The sequence below is a fragment of the Glycine soja genome, chromosome 18 (genome assembly GCF_004193775.1).
Source record: "Glycine soja cultivar W05 chromosome 18, ASM419377v2, whole genome shotgun sequence".
NCBI lineage: Eukaryota > Viridiplantae > Streptophyta > Magnoliopsida > Fabales > Fabaceae > Glycine > Glycine soja.
The window spans coordinates 19,628,174-19,653,770 of NC_041019.1; the positions used below are offsets into that span (position 1 = coordinate 19,628,174).

General features: G+C 40.2%; 2 protein-coding genes and 1 pseudogene across 3 annotated transcripts; 2 read left to right on the forward strand and 1 right to left on the reverse strand.

The window, feature by feature from the left end:
- Positions 1-2,114: 2,114 nt before the first annotated feature.
- Positions 2,115-2,895, reverse strand: LOC114397057. Its single transcript, XM_028359186.1, has one exon. It carries the CDS (start codon positions 2,688-2,690, stop codon positions 2,115-2,117), a length of 576 nt encoding a protein of 191 aa, XP_028214987.1. The 5' UTR covers positions 2,691-2,895.
- Positions 2,896-20,506: 17,611 nt separating this feature from the next.
- Positions 20,507-23,297, forward strand: LOC114395819 (villin-1-like). 2 transcript variants are annotated; one of them, XM_028357676.1, is made up of 6 exons: positions 20,507-20,779; positions 21,081-21,234; positions 21,968-22,054; positions 22,330-22,470; positions 22,974-23,098; positions 23,182-23,297. In XM_028357676.1, the coding sequence occupies exons 3-6, from the start codon at positions 22,031-22,033 to the stop codon at positions 23,279-23,281; spliced, it is 390 nt and encodes a 129-aa protein (XP_028213477.1). In that variant the 5' UTR covers positions 20,507-20,779; positions 21,081-21,234; positions 21,968-22,030; the 3' UTR covers positions 23,282-23,297. The 2 variants fall into 2 exon arrangements, with proteins under 2 accessions (XP_028213477.1, XP_028213476.1); XM_028357675.1 differs by lacking the exons at positions 20,507-20,779; positions 21,081-21,234; positions 21,968-22,054 and having other exon boundaries at positions 22,061-22,470.
- A 15-nt stretch (positions 23,298-23,312) lies between these two features.
- LOC114395818 lies at positions 23,313-25,340 on the forward strand (annotated as a pseudogene).
- The last annotated feature ends 257 nt before the right edge of the window (positions 25,341-25,597 follow it).

A 25,597-nucleotide genomic window follows, 5' to 3' on the forward strand; every position in this document is an offset into this window, starting at 1 on the left:
TGCTCCATATAAATTTCTTCCTCAAGATCACCATGAAGGAAGGCATTTTTAATATCAAGCTGATGGAGAGGCCAATGACGCATGGCAGCCATAGCAAGAAAGAGACGGACAGTAGTGATCTTAGCTACCGGAGAGAAGGTGTCACAATAATCAAGGCCATATATCTGAGTATAGCCTTTAGCTACTAATCGAGCCTTAAGTCGATCAATTTCACCATTAGGCCCAACTTTAACTGCGTAGACCCATCTACAACCCACAGCCTTCTTACCAGGAGGAAGAGAAACAAGTTCCCAAGTACCACTATGTTCAAGAGCCTGCATTTCATCAATCATAGCTTGTCTCCATCCAGGATGACTAAGTGCCTCATGAATATTAGAAGGAACAAAATGTGAAGATAGAGAGAAAACAAACGAAGAATATAAAGGAGACAAACGATGATAACTCAAAAAGTTATAGATAGGATGAGGATTACGAGAGGATTTAGTACCTTTTCGGATGGCAATGGGCCAATCTGAATAAGAGGGATGAGAAGTGGCAGGATCCATGGCTTGAGGATTGATTGAAGAAGGAGGAGAATCATGAAAAGAAGCTTCAGGTATTGAAGGACCAACTTGTTGTATCCTGCATTGGTTTGTGAGAAGAGGTGGAGAAGCAACTTCAGTTGGATGAGGTGGAGAAGAAGGAACCTCACTGACATCTGGATTTGAGGTATCTAGAGGACATGGAGAGGGAATTGGAAGGACATTCTGGATGGAAGAAGAATGGTCAGTAGATGATGGGTAGAATGGTGTGTCTTCAAAGAAGGTTACATCTGCAGACATGTAGTATCGCCTGGTGGATGGTGAGAAGCATTTGTAACCCTTTTGAAGACGAGAATAACCTAAAAAGACACACTTAATTGCACGGGCAGAAAGTTTGTCTAAACCAGGGGAGAGATTATGAACAAAACAAGTACAGCCAAACACTTTAGGTGGAACATGGAATAAATGATCATGAGGGAAAATGATTGAGTGAGGAATTTGATTCTCAAGAGAGGAGGAAGGCATTCTGTTAATTAGGAAACAAGCAGTAAGCACCGCATCCCCCCAATGGTGTGTGGGAACATGAGAGGCTAACATTAGTGATCGTGCGATGTCAAGGAGATGACGATTTTTCCTTTCGGCGATACCATTTTGTTGTGGTGTATGGGGACATGTAGATTGATGTAGAATGCCTTTTGAAGATAACAAAGAGGAGAAATCATGAGAGAAATACTCTTTGGCATTATCACTTCTAAAAACCTGAATTGTTGTTTTAAATTGGTTTTCAATCTCATTGAGGAAGGACATGAAAATAGGCAAAAGTTCAGATCTGTCTTTCATTAAATAAACCCAAGTACATCTAGAAAATTCATCAATAAAAGTTACAAAATATCGAAAACCAAAAGAGGAAACACGACTTGGTCCCCAAATATCAGAATGAATGATAGAGAAGGCTGAATTACATCTTTGAACAGTTTTTGGAAATGAGGACCTAACATGTTTTCCTAGTTGACAAGGTTCACATTCTAAGACTCGAAGATTCTTCAGACTAGGGATCATCATTTTCAGTTTTGGTAGACTTGGGTGACCTAGACGATCATGCAAAAGTTTGGGGTTTGAAGTTGCTGAACAAGAAACAGAAAAGTTGGGCTTCAAGTAGTAAAGTCCTCGTGATTCACGTCCTTCTCCAATCAATCGACCCGTGCCATGTTCCTGGATAACAAAAGAATTAGCGGTAAAGGTTACTGAGCAATTTAATGAACGGGTTAACTGACTCAATGAAATTAAATTGTAGGGACATTGAGGAATAAACAAAACAGAATCCAACTTCAATGAGGAAGATAAAGACACATGACCACTCCCTTGAGCTGCAACTTTGGAACCATTAGCCACAGTAACAAGATGAGGAATTTTTGGAAAAGAAATGGATGTAAAAGAAGACTTGTTACCAGAAATATGATCAGAGGCACCTGAATCAAGTATCCAAGGACTGGGACCATCAATAGATTGAGAAATACATGCTGTTGAATAACATGGTACAGAGGAAGATGAAGTCTGGCTGCTGGATTTCTCAGATTTCAGCTTCAAATATTCTTAATATTCTTTATCAAAGAACTTAGACTCTGATTTTTTGGTTTCGGTCTGAGTTACCTGAGCTACTTTGTCAGGGAAGCCATGCAAGGAGTAGCAAGTCTCTTGTGTGTGGCCCATCCTCTTGCAATATGTGCATTGAGGACGTCCACCACGGCCTCCTCTACTGTTACGTCCTCCCCCTCTCCCACGAGGTGCAGCCATGGCTGACGTCTCCACTACATCAGCCGGATTTTCTTCTTTCAATGCATGGGGAACACGAAGCAGCCTAGTGATGAGAGAATCCATCGACAGAACCTGATCTCCAGCTAAGACTTGATCACGAACGTGATCAAAGTCTGAATGTAAACTTCTCAAGATGAGAACCATATAGAACTTATCTAGCTTTCTATTCACTTCCTCCAACGATTCAGCCACAAGGAACCTCTTCAATTCTTCCACTGCTGCCCGAGCTTTACCTATGTGTGCAATCATATCGTGGCTGGTTTGTTTGAGAGCTGTGACCTTCATGGTTGCATCAAACAAACTCTGAATATCATTGGCAAAGATTCCCGGGCCTTTTTCCAAAAGGAGCAGCATGTTTTGAACGATCTGAGAATCTCCAAAACATCTGCCTCAACTGACTGCCATAAGACAGCACAGAGCTGATAATCTAACTTTTCCCACTCAGGTCTTCTATCATCCGGAACTGCCTCAGCATCTTTTTCAAGATGGTCATGATGCCCTTGCCCAAGGAACCACAGTTCTACTGAAGCAGACCAGGATAAGTAATTTTTCCAATTGAGCTTTGTTGTTGTGATAGTGGGAGTTCCAGAAAACGAAAGTATTGGGCCAGACGAAGCCATTTTCACTCACAGATCAAAGGAAACTAAAGTAGAGAGACAAGGAAGGCACAAGGTCACTCAACGAAGTGCCGAAACCAAAAACTAATGGCTGATATGGACTCAGGAGAGCCCGACGAGACGGCCGGAAGCAAACGCGCGCGTTTCCGGCAAGGGGAGGGCGGCGCGTGGTGGTCACGCGCCGGCGTTTGGCGCGCACGAAGATGGCGCGTGACGGCGCGTGGGGAAGCTCCTGGCCCAGCGGTTAGTTGCGCTGAGTTGCGCTCCTCGAGGCGCACAAAACCCTGTAGTCACCGGTTGAAACGGCCGGCGGACGGCGGCGGACGGTGGCGGACGGCGGCGGACGGCGGCGCAGACGGCGGTGGATACGACCCGCTCTGGTACCAACTTAAAGCTTTGAATATGTGAGGAGAGAAACTTTTCCCTCAGTTCCTTAGTTTTATTTCATTCAAATAACATATATATATACAAATAGGAGAGAGACAGCTTGACAAGCTTTGACAAGACAGTACACACTGCTGTCTTCTTCAACAAGATAAAATAGGGAAATCTACTCTAAAGATACATCTAATAATACCCATAATTATAACATAAACTATAGGGACTAAAAAAACTACTTTCAAATTATAAGAATTAAAAAGTAAGAATCAGGAAATTATAAGGAACAAACGAGTAATTTAACCTAAAAAATATATTAGGAATTAATAAAAAAATATATTAGGAGGATTCAACATTTTAACAACTTGTTCAATCCTCCTAATATTTTTTCTAATAAATTTGCTTAATATTTATAAATTAAGTATTTTTAAGAGACTAGTTAAATAGTTAACAATACCTTTAATGTAATTAATTTTTTTATTTTATCATTTAATTTAAACTTAATCTAATTTAATTTTAAGTAATTTTAATTAGGTTGATTTTAATTTTTGTTCTATATATGTTTTAAAATAATAGTTAATGAATCTTTAAATTTATCATAAACTAGCATTCAACACATGTTATATATACTTTTTTTTTACAAGAAGAAACTCGTATAATTTCATCCAAAATAATTAATACATGAGGGAATGTAATCAAAATCTTGTTATACACTAGTTTTAATAAATTTCTTATTAATGTAGTAAAAAATACCTTATTAATAAATAATGTTGGCATTTTGTTATTTATTTGTATCAAAACCTAATTCAAAATATATTACTTGATACTATTTTTTAAAGCCTCACTACAAGAAAAATAACATATGCTTATGGACAATGTCACAACCTACCCTTCGGCGGGAGGGCGACGCGTGACTCGCGGGATGCGTGTTCCACGAAAGGAATACGCGCGGAGTCGCCACCAACGTTTATTTGAGGAAAACGTCGGAAAAACCAGAAAAGACACGATCTACGAACTTTTAAGCGAAAGGTTCGGGAGTTGTATTTACGCACGGGGAAGGTATTAGCACCCCACACGTCCGTCCCAAGGGACGGCAGCCTTTAATCGAATGTGCAAACGTGACTTTGATTTTTATGTTCCCTTTTTATGTCTTTATATCCTTTATACCCTTTTTATATTTTTCCTTTTTTGTGGTCGACAAGGGTGTTTCCCTTTGCTCCTACGTATTCCTCAATTGGGATGAGAAAATCAGACCTACGTAGTTCTTTCTTATCAAGTGATTCTTTTTTACTTTAAGGGGTGATCATTTTAAGGCGTTGGACCTTGAAAATGATCCATTTTACTTAGTGAGAAATTGAAATGACAAACTTCAAAAACCTATTTTTGTGGACGAGCTTGACTAGGCGAGTTTGATTTTAGCCTTAGTTTCACCTTAGTTATTAGTCAATTCGATTAAGAATGAGAAATCCCAAAGAGAAAACGTCCGATTGATTTTCCGCTTTATTTTACTAAGAAACATTTTTTATTATTATATTATTATTTTACCTCTTTTTGATTTCCAACGTGGTTACGGCACGACCGAACGGTCGGAATTCATTTTAACCGAAGTTAACGGATAATACAATTCAAACGTTCGGTGGAAATGTATTTTATTTTTAGGTTAAGCGAGCAATGACTTAAGTAAAATGGCTTAAACACGTCAAAAGGGGGTATAAAAAGTAAATGAAATGAGAATAAAAATACACGAAACACAATGTGGACCACCATGGGTACATAGAATGAATCGAAAAGCTTGGTTTGAGGTACTTACCCGTTGAAGATCGAAGAACGATGAAGAACGAATGAAGAAGGTCGAAGAACGGTCGAAACCTTTGCGAAATTCCTCACGGAAAACGTTACGGAAACGTTTCGGAAGCGCCTCGGCTTACATTTTCTTCATGGAAACAATTTTTCCAAGCAAATTCGAAAGAGAGAGAAGTGCCTAAGGGGCTGAACCCTTTTCTTCTTCACTTCCTCCCCTATTTATAGCAAAATAGGGGAGATGGTTGCCGCCCAGCTCGCCCAGGCGAGCCAGGTTGCTTCCTCCAGAAGCAACAACCTTCTGGAGGAATATTCTGGAGGGCCCAAGTGGGTCTGGGTGCTATTTGCACCCCCATTTTTACTAAGTACACCCCCTGCTTTTTTTTGTGATTCTTTTTTCGTAAAGTTACGGAAACTTACGAATTTCGTAACGATACTCGTTTTCTTTCCGTAATGTTACGGAACCTTGTGGATTACATAATCATCCCCTTTTTGACTTACGGAATGTTACGGAACCTCACTAACTGTGCAACGATGCTTCCATTTGATTTCCGGTGTGTCACGGAACCTTACGGATTGTGCATTAATATTTTCTTTTGTTTTTCGGCATGTCCCGAAATTTCACAAATTGCCTAATGATGGGTGCCAAGAACTTCACAAGGACCAAAGAAAGGTCGCATGTCATCAAGCAAAGGTCCCCGGACGAAATTAGGGTATGACAGTTGCCCCTCTTTACTTGTCTTTTATTGGAGATAAAAGGAAAGTAAAGATAAGACACTAATTTCGTTCCTCTCGATTGACGAGAGTCGCGGGTGACCATAAAATCTCCGCATGCAAATGACTTGTTGTTCCTGAGGGAACAAAAGGTGCAGAAGACGATGTCAGTCTCTGCATGCTATCAAGCGTTTTGTCTTACAGATAGCAAAAGAATGTTTATACGGATAACCACTCGGGTATTTCCGCCCGTCAACGTGACTCAAAAGTCAGTATGACAGATCTTGTGAGTGCGAAAGATGATGTAAATCTCCGCATGTCATCGGGCCCGCCGCCTCTGGATGACAAAGGGTGCAGAATGACCAAATTTTGTCTCTGCGTACCATCGGACACAACTGTGTCTAAATGGCAAAGGGGTGCGGAATGACCAAATTTTGTCTCCGCATGTCATCGGGTCCGCCGCCTCTGAATGACAAAGGGTGCAGAATGACCAAATCTTGTCTCTGCGTGCCATCGGACACGACTGTGTCTGAATGTCAAAGGGGTGCGGAATGACCAAATTTTGTCTCCGCATGTCATCGGGCCCGCTGCCTCTAAATGACAAAGGGTGCAGAATGACCAAATTTTGTCTCTGCGCGCCATTGAACACGACTGTGTCTAAATGACAAAGGGGTGCAGAATGACCAAATTTTGTCTCCGCATGTCATCGGGCCCGCCGCCTCTGGATGACAAAGGGTGCAGAATGACCAAATTTTGTCTCTGCGTACCATCGGACACAACTGTGTCTAAATGGCAAAGGGGTGCGGAATGACCAAATTTTGTCTCCGCATGTCATCGAGCCCGCCGCCTCTGGATGACAAAGGGTGCAGAATGACCAAATCTTGTCTCTGCGTGCTATCGGACACGACTGTGTCTGAATGGCAAAGGGGTGCGGAATGACCAAATTTTGTCTCCGCATGTCATCGGGCCCGCCGCCTCTAGATGACAAAGGGTGCAGAATGACCAAATCTTGTCTCTGCGTGCCATCGGACACGACTGTGTCTGAATGGCGAAGGGGTGCGGAATGACCAAATTTTGTCTCCGCATGTCATCGAGCCCGCCGCCTCTGGGTGCGGAATGACCAAATTTTGTCTCCGCATGTCACATGACCTCAGGGCCAGTATGACAGAGATTATGGGACGGCCAACAAAAGCAATGCTCTTGCTCCTACGTATCCTCCAATGAGGAACTCAGACCTACGTAGTTCTAGATAACTTGTGAGACTTGAAAAAGTCTCCACCGGAAGATGTTGACATCTCCGGAAAGGGTGCAAATGACCACACTGGCCTTTGCTCATCAATCACACTTGGGGTCACTGAATGACGAGGTGCGGATAACCGTAAGGTGTCTCCGCGGGTTACCAGCTCTTGGGTCATGGCAACAAAAAGCGGTGCGGTCGACAAAAGCGAGGCTCTTGCTCCTACGTATCCTCCAACGAGGAACTCAGACCTACGTAGTTCTGGATAACTTGTGAGACTTGAAAAAGTCTCGGTGTTTTCTCCACCAAAATGCAAACATGCTTTAGCAAAGAGACAAATATTCCAACTGATTAGAGCAACATATGCTTTTTTTGAGTGAAAAACAATGCGTCCATCGGGGAAGGAGAGTATGTTGATGAAATCCCCCATAACCATAAATGAGATTTTGGATGTTTAGCATTTCATTTCTAAATGACCATTTAGAGGAAACACTGGGTTCGACAAAAATAGAAGAAAGTCACTCAAAGTGTATCAATCTCGCACAGGTAAGTGTTTCATCCTAATTCCGAACCATAGATATGTCATGACTTGACTTTGCAAATTATTTCCTATCAAATAAAAAATTACATGTGTGATCATGGATCAATAGGACTTCCCTTGGGAATGGGTTCTTTTGGTGGGTTTTTCGGCTTTTGCGTGTTTTTGGCCTTTTCCTTTTCTGTTTTGGTTTTTCGCGAGGCGAACAAGTCACCGACGCATAGGATTTTGGTTGGTAATCAAAGGGAGAAGACCACTTTAGGTCATGGTTTCCTTTGCTTTCTTTTGTTCATTTGGTGACAATTCTGTATTTGTTCAGATATTGTCTGGTCCAAAGACCTCTCTGCGCATTTCTTCTGGTTTCTTTGACTAGGAGCTTTCTTCTTTTTTACTTTCTCCCATTCTTTTTTCTTTGACTTGGAATTTTCTTTCCTTTCTTTTCGCTTTCTCCCACTCTTTGATTGGGAATTTCCTTGCTTCCTTTTTTCCTTTGATTGGAAATTTTCCTTCTCTCTTTTTTGCTTTCTCTTTGATTGGAAATTTTCCTTCTCTTTTTTCTTTGATTGGAAATTTTCCTTCTCTTCTTTTTTGCTTCCGAGGGTAAGGATTGACATTCTCACCCTGGGTCAAGGTTTATGGTGAGTCAGGATTTTGGCTCAAGACTTGTAGAATGGCTAGACATGATACATGTCAGGGTTTGGTTTGGCTCAAGGATAAAAGGGATGCCCCACATTATTTCCATGACACAAATGCAAAAATGATGATTTGGAAATTTTATGCAAAACTGGTCATGCATGCACCTATGTGGACGCTCAAGTGTCAAATTTTTATGGTCATGTGATGCTAGGGCTCAGGATTCATTTCCTCTATTTTAAATCAACCCAATGTTTCCAAAATATGTTCATTTATCAATTTGTGCATTCATCCGAGTCCATTTCGGGTGTCCGGGGAAATTTCACAGCATTCACCCTTCAGGTGTAGACACATTTTCCAAAAACTAGCTATGATCAGCGAATTTTTCTTTAAAGAAAAGTTGGAAGTCATCTCTTTTCAAAAGCATGTTGGTTTTTCAGCTAGACAACTTATTTTTCTTTTTTCTCTCTTTTTCCTTTTTTTTTATGTTTATTTCTTTTTCTTGTTTGTTTTTGTTTTTTTTTCTTTTTTTTTCATGAGGTATTTTGCTACCTAAACATGTGTATATTTTTGTGAGGTATTTTTGCTATATACATGCATATCCAAGGTATCTTGCTACCTAAACATACATATATATATTTTGTGAGGTATCTTTTTGCTACATACATGCATATCTAAGGTATCTTGCTACCTAAACATACATATATATATTTTGTGAAGTGTGTTTTTGTTTACATACATGCATATCTAAGGTATCTTGCTACCTAAACATACATATATATATTTTGTGAGGTAGTTGTTTGCTACCTAAATTACATACATGCATATCTAAGGTATTTTTCACTACCTAAACACGCATACATATATTTTGTGAGGTATGACTACCTTCCGAGCTTGTGCTCGTTTTATTTAAATTCTTAGGATCATGAGCAACTAGGTGTGTCCTACTATAAAAAGTGATCAAATAGCAAGCAGAAATTTAAAAGTTACTAGGTTGCCTCCTAGTAGCGCTTCTTTAACGTCTTGAGCTAGACGCCTTATGACTTGTCGGTCACTGACCTAATACTTTGCTTACCTTTGGCTTTGGACTTGGTCGCCTATGGGTCGGCCATGTGTCGTAGGCAACGCTCTAACCTTTTTATGGATGAGCTGAGGTGAACTCTAGAGTTGGCGGCGGTGTGTCTATTGCCCGCTACCGGCCATCCCAATGCTGATGTGGTGTTTCGCCCTGCGCTTGCCTGGGGGCGCAGTACTTCTTGATGAAAGCTCGATTGGTAGGGGGGCCTGATGACCTTGCTGGGGGCGACAGGCACTCCCTAGAACTGACAGAGACCCGTATTTAGAGCTGGCAACTCCAAGACCATGTTGGCCTTCTTCGGGTCCACTAGGTGTCTTGCGGGCACAATCCCTGCAAACAATAGATGACATCAGAAATCAGTTGGGGGAGGTGCATACTTACCTATGCCACGACGACATGAACTTGCTGGGGGGAACGGGCGCCCTGTAGGGCCGACAGAGGCCCGTAACCAGAGCTGGAAACCCCAGGGCCCTGTTGGACTTCTTTAGGTCCACTAGGTGTCTTTGTGGGTGCGATTCCTGCAAACAATAGATGGTATCAGAAATCAGTTGAACCATATGCATACTTACCCATGTCGGGACGACACAGACCAACTGATACTTTTGCAGGGGGAGATTGGCATTGCGGTCGCTGGGCAGAATGTTGCTAAGTAGCAATGTCATCTATATCTGTGTAAGAGTGGTCATGTTGGTGTGCATGATCCGCACTCGTCTCTTTGCAGCGGCACGGGTGAAATCTTGCCCCGGTATGCATAGTAGCTGTGTGATAGCCTCCCTCTCTGGTTGTGCTCGCACAGTTGGCCCTCCTCCAATATCAGGGGGTGGCCCAGGAACCGTTAAAAGGAAACTACTGGTCCCTTAACCGGGAGTGCAAGTCTCGGTTAAGCATTTAAGGACAGAGGACCTTAAATTATCTTAAGGTGTGGATATGGAGCACACTGAAAATGAGGACACGTAGCCCTCTAAAGGTGAGGTGCGGATGTGTAGTCCTCTGGAGGTGAGGGTGTGCAGCCCTCTGTTGGCGAGGACGTGTAGTCCTCTAAAGGTGAGGGCGTGCAGCCCTCTGTTGGCGAGGACGTGTGATCCTCTAAAGGTGAGGGCGTGTAGCCCTACGAAGGTGAGGACATGCAATCCTCTGATGGCGAGGGCGTGTAGCCCTCTGAAGGTGAGGACATGCAGTCCTCTGATGGCGAGGGCGTGTAGCCCTCTGAAGGTGAGGACATAATGGCGAGGGCCTGTAGCCCTCTAAAGGTGAGGACATGCAGTCCTCTGAAGGCGAGCCAATAGGTACAAGTACCAAAGGACTTTAACCTTACAAGAAAGCAAGAGGTTGACTCTTTGAGAGGGCCTCTCATCTATTCACTTATTACCTAATATGAACATGATGATTTTTTGGGGATGCAAATGTATGCAACCTTCATCTTGAAATGTAGTAAATGCAGGCTTTGTATGCAATAATGCAATGTTATGGAAAATTGTACAATGTTCATGACATTCTTTCCCTATTTTGTGATTTTGATTTTGATTTGATTTTTTTTTTGAAAACACAAATTAACTGTCCTTTTGAAAGAGGTGATAGTCCATGCAACCTTATCCTATCTTTTGCAAATCTCTCCGAGAACTCCCTCAGAGTGTGTGTTTTGTTTGATTTAGTCATTTGACCATTTTGGAGTGACGACAATGGAGTCGTTTGATGTTTAATCAATCCATTGAAATCCTAGGGTTTGTCCCCCTTTTTTGTTGAAAACATCGATGGGTGAGAACTTTTGATTGGCCCCTATGTTCACTTGAGGCTCATGCACGGTGCCCCTCATTGCCCCAGTGTAAGGCTTTGAGGTACCAATCGTTGTCTTTCGTCATGACCTTATAGGAGGGAACCTATTGGGTGAGAACTTCTAATCTGCCCCTAGGTTCACTTGAGGCTCATGCACGATGCCCCTCATTGCCCCAGTGTAAGGCTTTGAGGTACCAATCGTTGTCTTATTTTCATAGCCTCGTAGTGAGGAAGAATGAAAGAAGCAGTTGATTCTTGCAAAAAGAATTTTCCAAGGACGAGAAATAGTTGAAGGATTTTTTTCAGTTGATGGATTAAGTCAAATGACTCCTATGTAGAAGCAAGATGTTTTGATGTTTTGATGATGCCGAAGGATCAAGTGCTTCTAAGTTTTATTCGAGACAAGAAATCAAGATATATGATCAAGTTGATCTCTAGAATCTTAGGAAGAAGTTTCCAAATTGAAAAACAAAAGGTTTGACCAAAGAATTCTATCATTTCAAATTGAGATTTGCTCTCTGGTAATCGATTACCAGTAGTTGAAAATGTTTTATTTCAAATTTTTAAAACCTGTAATCGTTTACACAAGTCTTGTAACTGATTACCAGAGGGGATTTTTGGAAAATAATTTTCAAGAGTCACATCTATTCAAATGGTTTATGAATGGGCATCAAAGGTGGCTTGGAAGCACGAATTTAAAGAGAGTTTTCATTGCCCACAAAGTTTATCCTCTCAAAAGATTAAGAGTTTTTCTGAACTGAACTGTCTTATCCTCTAAAAAAGATTCCTTGGTCAACCACTTGCATATTCAATAAGGAATTTTGATTGGTCTTCATTGTACAATCTATCCCTTTCAAAAGAGATTTCTTCTTCTCTTCTTCTTACTTCTGAAAAGGGATTAAGAGACTGAGAGTCTCTTATTGTAGAGGATTCTTGAACACAAGGGAAGGGTTGTCCCTGTGTGGTTCAGACTTTGTAAAAGGAGTTTTACAAAGAGAGTGGAAAATCTCAAGTGGGTTTCTTGAGGACTGGACGTAGGCGCGGGAAGTGGCCGAACCAGTATAAATCAAGTTTGCATTCCTCTCTTCCTTTAAACTTCTTTTATTTATTGCTATTTATCTTTTGCTTTAAAGAAGTTTATTTTGAATTGTCTTTAGAGTAATTTATGTTAAGGGTGCATTGTTAATCCAAAAAGAAAGAGTGATAGTTCAATTGGGGAATAGTCTTTGCATCTTAATTCAACCCCCCTTTTTTCTTAAGGTAACTGAGGCCATTTGTCCAACATCCTATTCTTGACAACTCGCTTCTCTAAGAAGACAAACTTTCCGGAATGATAAAATGAGGTCACATGAACGTCTATATTTTTACTTGAAAACACAGTCAATCAAATGCCCCCTCTTTTTTTTTTTTACTCGTCGTTTTATGACACCCCCACCAACATGCAAGATGAGTAATCTCTGATTGAACGGTCTTGGAAGTCAACACTCAGGAGCGCAGGTTGCTTGAGCAAACAGACCAATGGCTTACACTCACATTCCGGTGGAAGTTGAATAAGCAAAGATGTGTTCGTGAGGGGATGAGAGAGACAAGGATGTCCATTTTATCCATATCATTTAGCATTGTAACTGTGGTTTATGGCATAAACTTGAAAATCCTGATGAGTCATAACAACAGCTTCCAGAATTGCCCCATGTATGGTGTTGCTTGTCAATGTTATAATTCAACAAGCGATTCTCCTCAAATTTCAGCCAGCCCGTATCAATTAGACCTTGCACCTTACGCTTCAGAGCCCTACAATGCTCAATGGAACGCCCCGGGGCTTCTCCGTGACAAGCACACGTTGCGTTCGAGTCGTATTCTCGGAGAAATGGAGGTTGATGAACCTTGGCTAGGGTTATGGCTACCATTGAATTATCAAGTAGATATGGGATCAAGTTTAGCATATGACAACGGAATTTGGGGTGAACCCTACAGGCTTTTTGCTGCAAAATTCCTTTTTGTTGGTGTTTTTTTGGTTTGTGCTAAAGGTGGTCTTCGTCATTGGAAGTGCGGTAGACAGGCTTTGTGGTTGATTTAGGGATGGCCTTTGTGGATAACTGGGTGGTGGGTAAGGAGAAGGTTGGTTATTGGCTGAGTAATGACATTATTGGGTTGGTGGAAAACTTGGCTGTATAGGAATGACAGTCACAACATGGGCTTCTCCCTTATTCTCACCCTCTTCATTTGCCCTAGTTTTCTCATTCGTCCAAGTGGGATGATTAAATTTGCCTCTTTTCAGACCCGCTTTGATCCTTCTGCTGGCGAAGTCCAAATCCGCAAAGCTTGAAGGTGTGTAACCCACCATTTTGCATAGTAGAACACTGGTAACATGTCTACTATCATTGTGATAATCTCTTTCTCTATTTATTGGGGGTGCTACTTGAGTCGCCAGATCCCTCCACCTTTTGGGCGTGTTCTTTGAAAGATCCATCCCCCTTTTTGCACATGTTTTGTAGTTGCATCCTATCCGCAACCATATCAAAATTGTACTGATACTGCCTAACAAAGGCAACCATTAGGTCCTTCCAAGTATGGACTCGAGAAGGTTCCAAGTTAGTGTACCAGGTAACAACTACCCCAGTAAGACTTTCTTGGAAGAAATGTATTAGCAGTTCCTCATCTTTGCGTATGCCCTTATCTTCCGACAATACATCTTTGGATGGTTCTTGGGGCAAGTAGTCCCCTTGTACTTGTCAAAGTCCAGCACCTTGAACTTGGGAGGGGTGATGATATTGGGTACTAGGAACAACTCTTCTAGGTTAGCAAAGGCATAATCTTTACCTCCTTCAATGGCCCTGAGCCTTTCCTCTTTCCCATTTCTGCCATAGCATGAGGGTTTTTAACCGCTGTGGAATGTGAGGGTTGTGGTTGTGGGTGACACTGAGGGCCCTCCAAAGTGTTTTGCAGGGGTATACCACCAACTGCTTGCCCTTCAGTGGCATATCCGAGGCAAGGCTCGAAGTTGGCTAGATTGTGGTGGGGAATTTCATGTGTCTCCTCCATGGGTCGAGAGACATGTGCATGATCAGATTGAGGTTGTTGGCTCTTAATGAGTATGGGAGTGGAGTTATTGACATCCCCATTGGGAATGTACGCCACATTGGGTGGTGTATAGTTTGGGAGGCAAGCCATATGGCGGGAAGGCGGGCTTGTTTTGAATTTGCACATCATGGGGTCATCCGTACTTCCCAAATCTTTGCCTACCATATTTGAGGTTGGATGATTCATTTGCTTGAGGCCAGATGGGAGCATCGGGTTCACCTTAGCGACAGCGCTAGTAGCGGCAACTATAATCGCATTGGCTTCCATTATCTTCTTCATGCTCATCATGGCCTCCATCATTGTGGCCATTTGCTCTTTTATGGCCTCCATGTCGGCCTTCATCTTCTCTTGCACCTCCTCTGCTTCACCCATTACTCTAGCTCTAGCACGAGTTCGGTAAGGGCGCCGTAAAGCGTGTCCTTTTCTTTTTTTATAACAATGATTAAGTTCATTTTATTTTATTTTATTTTATTTTTCAAGGAAAGAATGCAATGAGCAATGCAACCAATGAAAAACATGGATGCATGCGAATGATGTACAGTTGAAGTATTGCGAATTTTTACGCAGGATATGGGGTTGAATCAGTTTAGATTTTCAACATGGTCCATGACATCTTTGTCAAGGTGAAACTGGAAGTAACAAGGACATCAACAATCCTAAATATGTTTGGCAGTAGACGAAGCCGTGATGTGACTCGATTCATCTTTTGCCCCAATTTTGCAAGACGGTTACTTCCATATTTCAACTTGACTTGATGAACCTTTTTATAAAAGCATGAGCTTGGTTCAACCCTATAATCCAAGGAATGGCAATTCTGATTGCCAATACTTCAACAACATCTCATAGGCATGAATGACTCGGGCATACTTTAAGCTATGCATGGAAAATGTAATTATGAAATTGAGATGCCCGAAGAAACACCATTTCCTAGTTAACCATGCATTTAGGTACCATGTTCAGTTATTTTGTTTTGTTGTTGTGTGTTTTTTTTTTTTTTACATGCAACTAAGAATGTAGTGTGAAGTTTCACGCTTCCCCTTTTTTGTTTTTGTAGAGGAAAACACAAGGATGAGCAAACATGAAAACAAATGGTATGCAATTTTGCAGATCAAAAAGCTTGTTGAACGCATATGCATGATGATGCCATGACTCATGCAAAATGTGAGGCTGGAATATGATAACGGACAAATGCAGGAACGATATGTTCATTATGATGTTATGAAAAGATGCTTATGCGATGCATGATATGAATGCATTTTACGGACACGAGAGCCCGGAAAATTATCTCTTCTTACTTGCACATTTGGGGGCGCAGTGCCCCATGTGTACAATTAAGAAGGTGATATGGACCTTCCGGCTTCCCGTGACAAAGGACGAGACCAACATACAATGCATGCTAAAGATAAAATGTGGGAGTGACTTGATTCGCACTGATTTTTTGGAGTAAAAACGTGGGATAAACTCATTTTTTTTTCAAAAAGTTATAACTAGTCAAGATTTGAGCGACAATACAAACTTCCTAGCGGTTTCTAATCATATGGTCCATTAAGTCTATCATATGCTGACAATAGCTGAGAAGTCCGTGGATCTCCTCGGGGGCGGAGTAGGTGTCCGCCACTGCTTTGGCCTTGGCTAGCAATCGGGGAAGTTCTTGACTCCTGTTCAAAGTAAGAGCAAATCGGTCCGTCCACATTGTTGCCTCTTGGTGCAATGAATCAATTACCCTTTCCCTTGCTTCCCTTTCTGCTGATATCTTGGCGTACTCATCCTCTAGCCTTTGCTCGTGAGTCGCCGCTAGATTTAGCTTCTCTTTGCACTCATCGATGATGGCCCACATATTCCCTTCAGTCTCGCTTAACTGTTGGGACAAATTTCTTTTCGACCTAAGGCAAGCCTTTAGCTCGTCCTTCAAGATCATACCTTTGACCCGTGATGATTCCTTTCACCTCTTCGGAGCTTGAGCTCACTATTGCTGCCCTATAAAGCCCCTCAAAACTTTGCTTTGGTCGTGTTCTTCCTTTCGGGCCTTCTTGGTTTCTCGTTCCAAGGCTTCAGCTGTGGCCATATTGACGTCCCTTAGTTCATCATACTCTTTTCAGACTTTGATGGCTATGGACTTGAACTTCTCTTCGACTACTCGGGCTCTTTCAAGCTCTGCCTTTAGGGCTTGTACCTCATCACTTTCTTCCGAAGCCTTAACCTCATCGTCTCTCACAGTCTTTAGATTTGGGAGCCAATCCAATCCTTGTGTTCGGACTCTCAGCCACTTATGATAGCCGCCGATGATCCCATTACTGCTTCCCCTAAGCTCTCTGTCCTTTCTTCACGTCGCATCCCATGCCTTGCGAACTCCTTGGAGTATCCCCGCGTTGTGGTCACTGAAACCCCGTGCGATGAAAGGCGTGATGCTTTCGTCTAATGGCACTTCTCTCATGGGGTAGCCAAGCTGTCTTATGGCGAGGACGGGATTATAATTAATACAACCCCTTGTTCCATCAAGGGAACATTTGGACATCCTTCGTATGAAGATAGAATCCTAATTCTTCCTTCCTTCTTGGAGAAAAAGGTGTGAAACCAGCCACACATAGAGAGCCAGTGCATAACAAACAATTCTTGCGCCACTCTTTTCACCTCCCCGGTCGAACGTGTCATACATGGCCAAAATGGCGACGACCGGGCTTTCCTTGCCATGATGAAAGGCGAGGAAAGCGTCAATCACTGCTAGGTCCACTAACCCTTCCATATTCGGAAAGAGGACAACTCCAAAGATCAAAAGCACCAAGATGTCAATAAAAGAAAGCCCATTTGCCTTGATTTTCCAAGGCCTTTGCCCTTTCCTCCAAATACTTCCTTGGTACTCCGACTACCCCATTCCTGTTTTGCTTTACCCGGTCCAACTCTTGTGCTGAGATTTTCACTACCTTGGCAACTCTTGTCGTGGAAGGATAGAACCTAGAGAAAAGATATGGCTTCCTTCCTCCCAGTGGGCATCCCAGGATTTCTTCAAACTCTTTTACAGTCGGCACTAGCTGGAAGTCCTCGAATGTGAAACACCTTAGGGGCTGGTCATAATACTAGGAAAGGGATGCAATCGGTTCCATGGAGACTTCTACCATAGCTAGGTCCCAAATCTTACCGTAGGCTTTGCAGAAGGCTTGTCGTTGAAGTTGACCCATTAACTGCCCCAACTCTCGTAAACTAGTGACCTCTAAGCTCTTGATTTTGACTTGATAGAACCTCTTTTTAAGCGAAGGCTTTTGACTCGATCCCATGTTTTACTAAAGTGAAATAAAATCTAGTGCGAATCAAAACTCCAACATCTATCATGGGTGGAATGGATGAATGCATGAAGAAATGCATATGACACAGATGCAATTTACGAATACGGGAGCCCGAGAAATTGTTTCCTTCTTGGATACAACGTTTGGGCAGCGTGGCACCCAACGTATGTTTTTAAGAAGGCGACACGGACCCTCCGTCGGTTTGCTAAAGTGAGGGGATCAAAGACGAAAGCCACGCATGATGCATATGCGAAAGGCACAACACGGGGATGTACATAGTAGGACAATATTCACAAACAAATATAAGCAAAAGGGTATATGATACTTATGCATGGTAGTGTGAAAAATGGCACGCAACGTGTTTGCTCCGTGCCCCTATTTAAGGGACCTATAAGGGAGAGGGCTAACTAGGCTTTTAGTGATAACCCCCAAGGTAGTCATATCTCTCTTGATGATTTCTAGAGGTATCATCCCCTTCGAAGAACATACTGTAGCAGTAGGGACTACTAGCAACAATATGTTTTCAAAGAGAAAAACTCTAGATGAGGGTTCACTGTAATCAAGCAAGTCGAAGACCTAGCATGATCACGGATTCACCTCCACTCCTTATGTTCCCACGAACCCGGGTATAGGGCCCCTTTTTTTCAACTCACCGTGTGTGCAAATAGTGTTAGTGTTTGTGTGCATCAAATGAATAAATATTTACCTCAAGCATACAAAAAAAATGCACTAAAAGCATCAAAGAGTTATATATACAAGAACATAATGAAGGGAAACCAACAAAGGAGTAAGTCATGGTTAAACATTGCACAAGATTAAATGGCCTAACTCTCTAAAAACAGTCCCCAGTGGAGTCGCCAACTGTCGCAACCTACCCTTCGGCGGGAGGGCGACGCGTGACTCGCGGGATGCGTGTTCCACGAAAGGAATACGCGCGAAGTCACCACCAACGTTTATTTGAGGAAAATGTCGGAAAAACTGGAAAAGACGCGATCTACGAACTTTTAAGCGAAAGGTTCGGGAGTTGTATTTACGCACGGGGAAGGTATTAGCACCCCACACGTCCGTCCCAAGGGACGACAGCCTTTAATCGAATGTGCAAACGTGACTTTGATTTTTATGTTCCCTTTTTATGTCTTTATATCCTTTATACCCTTTTTATATTTTTCCTTTTTTGTGGTCGACAAGGGTGTTTCCCTTTGCTCCTACGTATTCCTCAATTGGGATGAGAAAATCAGACCTACGTAGTTCTTTCTTATCAAGTGATTCTTTTTTACTTTAAGGGGTGATCATTTTAAGGCGTTGGACCTTGAAAATGATCCATTTTACTTAGTGAGAAATTGAAATGACAAACTTCAAAAACCTATTTTTGTGGACGAGCTTGACTAGGCGAGTTTGATTTTAGCCTTAGTTTCACCTTAGTTATTAGTCAATTCGATTAAGAATGAGAAATCCCAAAGAGAAAACGTCCGATTGATTTTCCGCTTTATTTTACTAAGAAACATTTTTTATTATTATATTATTATTTTACCTCTTTTTGATTTCCAACGTGGTTACGGCACGACCGAACGGTCGGAATTCATTTTAACCGAAGTTAACGGATAATACAATTCAAACGTTCGGTGGAAATGTATTTTATTTTTAGGTTAAGCGAGCAATGACTTAAGTAAAATGGCTTAAACACGTCAAAAGGGGGTATAAAAAGTAAATGAAATGAGAATAAAAATACACGAAACACAATGTGGACCACCATGGGTACATAGAATGAATCGAAAAGCTTGGTTCGAGGTACTTACCAGTTGAAGATCGAAGAACGATGAAGAACGAATGAAGAAGGTCGAAGAACGGTCGAAACCTTTGCGAAATTCCTCACGGAAAACGTTACGGAAACGTTTCGGAAGCGCCTCGGCTTACATTTTCTTCACGGAAACAATTTTTCCAAGCAAATTCGAAAGAGAGAGAAGTGCCTAAGGGGCTGAACCCTTTTCTTCTTCACTTCCTCCCCTATTTATAGCAAAATAGGGGAGATGGTTACCGCCCAGCTCGCCCAGGCGAGCTCAGCTCGCCCAGGCGAGCCAGGTTGCTTCCTCCAGAAGCAACAGCCTTCTGGAGGAATATTCTGGAGGGCCCAAGTGGGCCTGGGTGCTATTTGCACCCCCATTTTTACTAAGTACACCCCCTGCTTTTTTTTGTGATTCTTTTTTCATAAAGTTACGGAAACTTACGAATTTCGTAACGATACTCGTTTTCTTTCCGTAATGTTATGGAACCTTGTGGATTACATAATCATCCCCTTTTTGACTTACGGAATGTTACGGAACCTCACTAACTGTGCAACGATGCTTCCATTTTATTTCCGGTGTGTCACGGAACCTTACGGATTGTGCATCAATATTTTCTTTTGTTTTTCGGCATGTCCCGGAATTTCACAAATTGCCTAATGATGGGTGCGAAGCACCTCACAAGGACCAAAGAAAGGTCGCATGTCATCAAGCAAAGGTCCCCGGACGAAATTAGGGTATGACAGACAACATTTTTCCTACGGACATGAATTAGTGTAGGTAAATCTCAAAAATACTTTTACCTACAATTGACTAATATAGGACAAATCCAACCACTTGTACCAACCATTATTTGGTGTAGGCAAGTTCATTAAAACTAAAAAAATACTTCTACCTACAACTAGATTGTGTAGGTAAAACTCCAAAAACACTTGTGGCTATGATTGATTAGTGTAGGTAAAACTCAAAAAAATTACTACCTACAAAAGCACCGTGTAGGCACCGTGTAGGAAAAATTCTAAAAAATTTATACCTACAACTACGTGATGTAGATAAAACTTCATACAACCTGTGCCTATAATTGGTTGGTGTAGGTATAACCTCAAAAGTCTTATACCTACCATTGTTGTTGTAGGTAAAACTCTTTAAGACTATTTGAATTTGAATACTAGTCTCTTGTTTTTTTAGTAAATACTCAATCTCAAATGAAAAATTCTGATTCAGATTTTAGGATTTGATTGCATTTTAGGGTTACCATGAAACAAACCAAAGCCTAAGTTTCAGACAAAAAAATAGGGTACCCAAAAAACCAAAAAGGACCTTCTTTTTGCACGTTCTCTCTCTACCAATCAAATCACAATCACGGAGCAAAGCAACGCTCTCTTCCTCTCCGTCACTGCCACTCTCATTGTCTCTTCTTCTCTCTTCTCTAGGGTTTATCGCCATTTGATGTCAAGTTCTCCTCCCAAAATGTCGTCTCTACCTCTTCCATAATCGGACAGCTAGTGCCCCTGCTTTTGCCGATGTGCAATGTACTTTGTTCTCGTTCCTCGATCTACTACATTTTCACCTCACTTTAGCTTTTCCTCAATTTTCCATTTCTCAATTAAATTGTTCAACGTTTTGTATGAATCGGTTTTTCCCCTCTTTTCCCTACCGACAAAATGTTTCTCTTTGAATTGCATTATTGTAATTGCTGATATATTTGCTCGTAATTAATTCCTTTGGCGATGATTTTAATATTTCACTTTTCCTCATCAAAGTAGCTTTATTTTTATTTTTATTTGAATATTTTAAGACTATTTTAATTTCTGCGTTTTGATTGGATTTTAGGGTTTCCAGCCTCGAGGCTGATTCGGATTGGTTGGAGATGGAAAATTCCGATGCGCGGTGTGTTCAAGTTGCCGTCAATGTTCGGCCTCTGATTACGTTGGAGCTTATGCTTGGATGCACCAATTGCATCTTTGTGCTTCCTGGTGAACCTCTGGTGTGTTTTCTGTTTGAACTATGCTCTGTTCGTGTCGCATTTGATATGATTTATGCTCTTTTTTTATTTTTTGCATGTTGAAATTTATATTGAATATGTGATATTGATTTATAATTGTTGTTCACTTGCTTCAACCACATTCTTATCTTGAGGGATGTGGGAATAGGCAGTGTGTATTTCTTGGGGTTTTAATGTTTTGGGGAATTCAGGGTTTAGTGAATATCCCTCATTTTTGGTTTGATGTTGCACACCCTCACCAACCTCCAATTCTTCGTCCATAGTGTTAAAACTTATCATTCCATATCCCCTGGCACTCAAAAACTATCCACATGACAGAGCAGTTCCAAGTTGTGGCAACCTTATATTAGGAAAATGCTTTTTGAATAATAAGTGAGGAAAATATGAACAATATACAACATACTACACAAGACGCATAATAACAAAAATCAATTGACCTAAAGGATGAAAAGGAATGGAAGCAGGAGAAGGAAACACTGAAAATGGGTTTTAAAATGAATGAGTGGGTTTTTGTTCCACCGCACACCGGTTTCTATGAACGTTCTATTATTAGAGATATTTTGTAGATGTATTTGGTTTAGGCTAGAAGGAGATAAATTTTATACTTTTTATGTGATACTTATCTTTTATATTCTACTTTAATTAAAAAATATATATTTTATTTTCATCTTTTCTATTTCTTTCATTTAACTCAAACACACTTGATATTCTGCAGATTGGGGATACAGTATTTGTTATAGTTTTATGACATTGTTTACGTCATCAACTCAGTGAATATATGCAGGCCATCCAAGTTGATCAAGTAAGTTTTAATGATTATGACTTTATCCATAGTGAAGCCCTTTTTAATATATCTTATCTCTAACTACCAGAAAAATGGATAGCAATTATGAAGGCATTCAAGCATAGCTATTGAATCCTTTTTTATCTTCTAAATTTATTACTAACTATTTCAATATTTTGTTCTTATTGAATAGAAAAATTCAAAGGGAAAAGAAATTCAAGGATTCATAGATGACCCACATTTGTTTGCATTATTTTAATGTGATTAATGATGGCCTTGATATAATATTCCAGGTCAAAGAGATATATAACTATACACAGGGTGACTTAATAACTGAAGATGTTTTATTGCTTGATTGCCAAAGAGAGATTTATGTGTGGGTTGGCTTACATTCGACTGTCAAATCAAAACAAGAAGCTCTTAATCTTGGCTTGGTATCTATATTGAACTCACTGATAGCTTTTACGCTAATTGTCACACTATGATGTTTTCACACATACACATTTGAATCAGTATGTCATTTCACTTTTATATGGTCTTCATTTAGTCATTCCTTTTCAATACTTTGCTAACATTTGAATTCTCACCATTAACATATGCTATAATTACTTTGTACTTCTTCCATTTTTTTTCCTGCATGAGTGGATCTCAACCACAACCCCTAGAACTCTTTGCCAATGCATCCAAGTGCTTCATGAAAATGCCTCTATACTATACAAGGAGTCATTGTTTATACATCTAATTCATGAAGAGCCAAGTTTGACAGTTGTTTCTCCATTATTCATTATTCACTAATTATTTGATAGTCTCATCTTAGGAACTAGTTCTTATTCATCTATAAAATGAGCCATGTGATCAAACTCTATGATTTTAATGTTATATGGACTTACTGTTTCATGCCATATGTTTTTCTTACAATGGATATTGTAATGAGCAGAAATTTCTGGAAATGAATGTCCTTGTTGAAGGCCTATCCCTGAACATCCCTACTTATATTGTAACAGAAGGTCATGAGCCACCTTTTTCACTCGTTTCTTTTCATGGGATCACTCAAAAGAAAATGTAAGTCTTCTCGCTTCAAAGTTATAAATATTGATCATAATACTATGATGACTTATTTTAGGAAGTTCTCAACTTTTCATTAGGAGAGTGGTGGAGCATTATAGAGACTTGAGGCCATCCCTTGCCCCCACCTTCCCCAAAGAAGACTCGCCTTATATTTCTCGATGTTCCTCCTGTCAATGAGGCACAAATTTATGGAACCAGGTTTTGAATTCAATCTAGTTGCTATTTAATTATTATAATTTCAACAAAAAGAAAAGGAAGATAACTACAAGCTAGTGATTTCCTAACTTGGGTCAAGACTATGATTATAATGGCTAACAAATATACCAAAGGTATGCAGAGAACTAATCTATACAAGTCATTAACTAGATTTGCTTTTATATAAATAAAATGTGTTCCGAAAAGGCTACTTCTTACTTGCAGGGATATTGGGTGGGGCACAAATATAAAATATACTACAAAAAGAAATGTTAATAAAATATACTTTTGTGGTTTGGTGGAATGTTAAGTTTTGGATTATTTGTTAAGAAATTGTGCTTTAATACCTTATCTCTGATGTGATTAGCCACTTCTTTACTTTGTAACATATTTGATGTTTTTTCATGCATCAAGTTTGGCATCATTTTTTCATCTCACATTTTCTTTTTTCTATTTCTATGCCATGTTTTTAAAGATGAGTGACAATGGTGAAGAAGATGGAGAAAACCGTCCAGTTCTCTATTTGAATGAAAGGATTCTTTCATCATTGTCAAGGAGATCAGTAGCTGCCCATCCTTGGCATGATCTAGAAATTGGTAACTTTGTTGATATTATTGCTTGTTCATGTAGTATAGTTAAGATTTAAATCATATTTCAAAACTACTTAATTTTCATATGCAGGACCTAAGGCTCCTCAAATTTTCAATTGTGTAAGTTCTCATCTTCTGCTTTGGAAGAATACTTTTTGCCTCATTGTGTCATCTATTACTATTTATACGTTAAAGATGAAGCTATATATTATTTTCAACATTTATTTTATGGAGTGTCTGTTCTGCAAGCAGTCATTCCACTAGTGCAATACTGTACTAGGTGCTATTGAATCTTTTTGTAACTTTAGTCTCCAATAACTTAACTTCTCGATCGTCGTACAACAATTGCATGATGACACCACACCTGTATAATTCCATTCTTGATTTGCAACTAGTTTTCTGGTAAAAGGGTGTTTCTGCTTGTTCAATGGCTATAGGTTGTGCAGATCACTAAAGGAAGCAAGGTTAAGTATGAACTTGACAAAAAGACTGGATTGATTAAGGTACAAACCAATTACCTGGTTACTGGAATGGAAGCCCCTACTGCTATATCTTGAAACAAATTTTCCAGATGATTTTTTCCCCCATACCCATCTATCTTTATGCTTACGATTTCTGAATAATTCACAGGTTGATCGGGTTTTGTATTCATCAGTTGTTTATCCATATAACTATGGTTTTATCCCTCGCACACTGTGTGAAGACAATGATCCAATTGATGCTTTGGTTCTCATGCAGGTAAATTAGTACCATTTTCAAATTCATATATTTTACACAAGAAGCATTAAATATTGTTTATAATATTCTATAGACATGTGTAAAATTGTGTAAATGTAGAATGCCTTAAATTGTTGAATAGGCAATGGCTATTTAATTAAGAATTGTTTCTGCATTGTTTTGATAGGAGCCAGTTCTTCCTGGATGTTTCCTGCGAGCCAGGGCCATTGTACTGATGCCCATGATTGACGGGGTACTGAATTAATTTATTGCTTTCTTAGCCAATAAAACCAACCATTTCCACAATAACAAATACAAATATAATGTGGTATTGACATTTGGCTCAACACAGGGAGATAAAGATGATAAAATCATTGCAGTGTGTGCTGATGACCTAGAATATAAGCACTTTACCAACTATAGAGAACTTGCACCTCACGCATCTCCGAGATCCGACATTTCTTTGAAGACTGTATCCTACTTCTTAGTTTTATATATTAAGTATATTTTGGTTTTTAGGTTATTTCATTTGTTTCTTACTTCGATTTCTACCTATTGATGATAGGCGCACACATTTACTTGGTAGCCGGCAGGTTGGGGAAAGTGCTCTTTTTGTATGATGTTTGACAAATTATTCAAACATGGTTTCTCTATTTTGCATGATTTGCAAACGAAGACCATCAATTTAGTTAAAAAGAAAGGCCTATAGATATGTTCAAAGTAGTATATTTACATATTCTTCCAATTTAAATGTCATTTTCCACATGATAATTAAAAAACGCATATGAACGGGTAAGTAGCAGGGAGCATAGCTAGAAGATTTATTATTATTATTATATGGTTTTTACCTACAGATGATAAGTATATATTAAAGACTTTTACCTATAGTTAGGAGATGTAAGTAGAAGTTAATGACTTTTACCTACACATTATACATAGTAGGTAAAACCTATAGTGACAAACAATTAACCGTCATTATATGCCGTCCGTA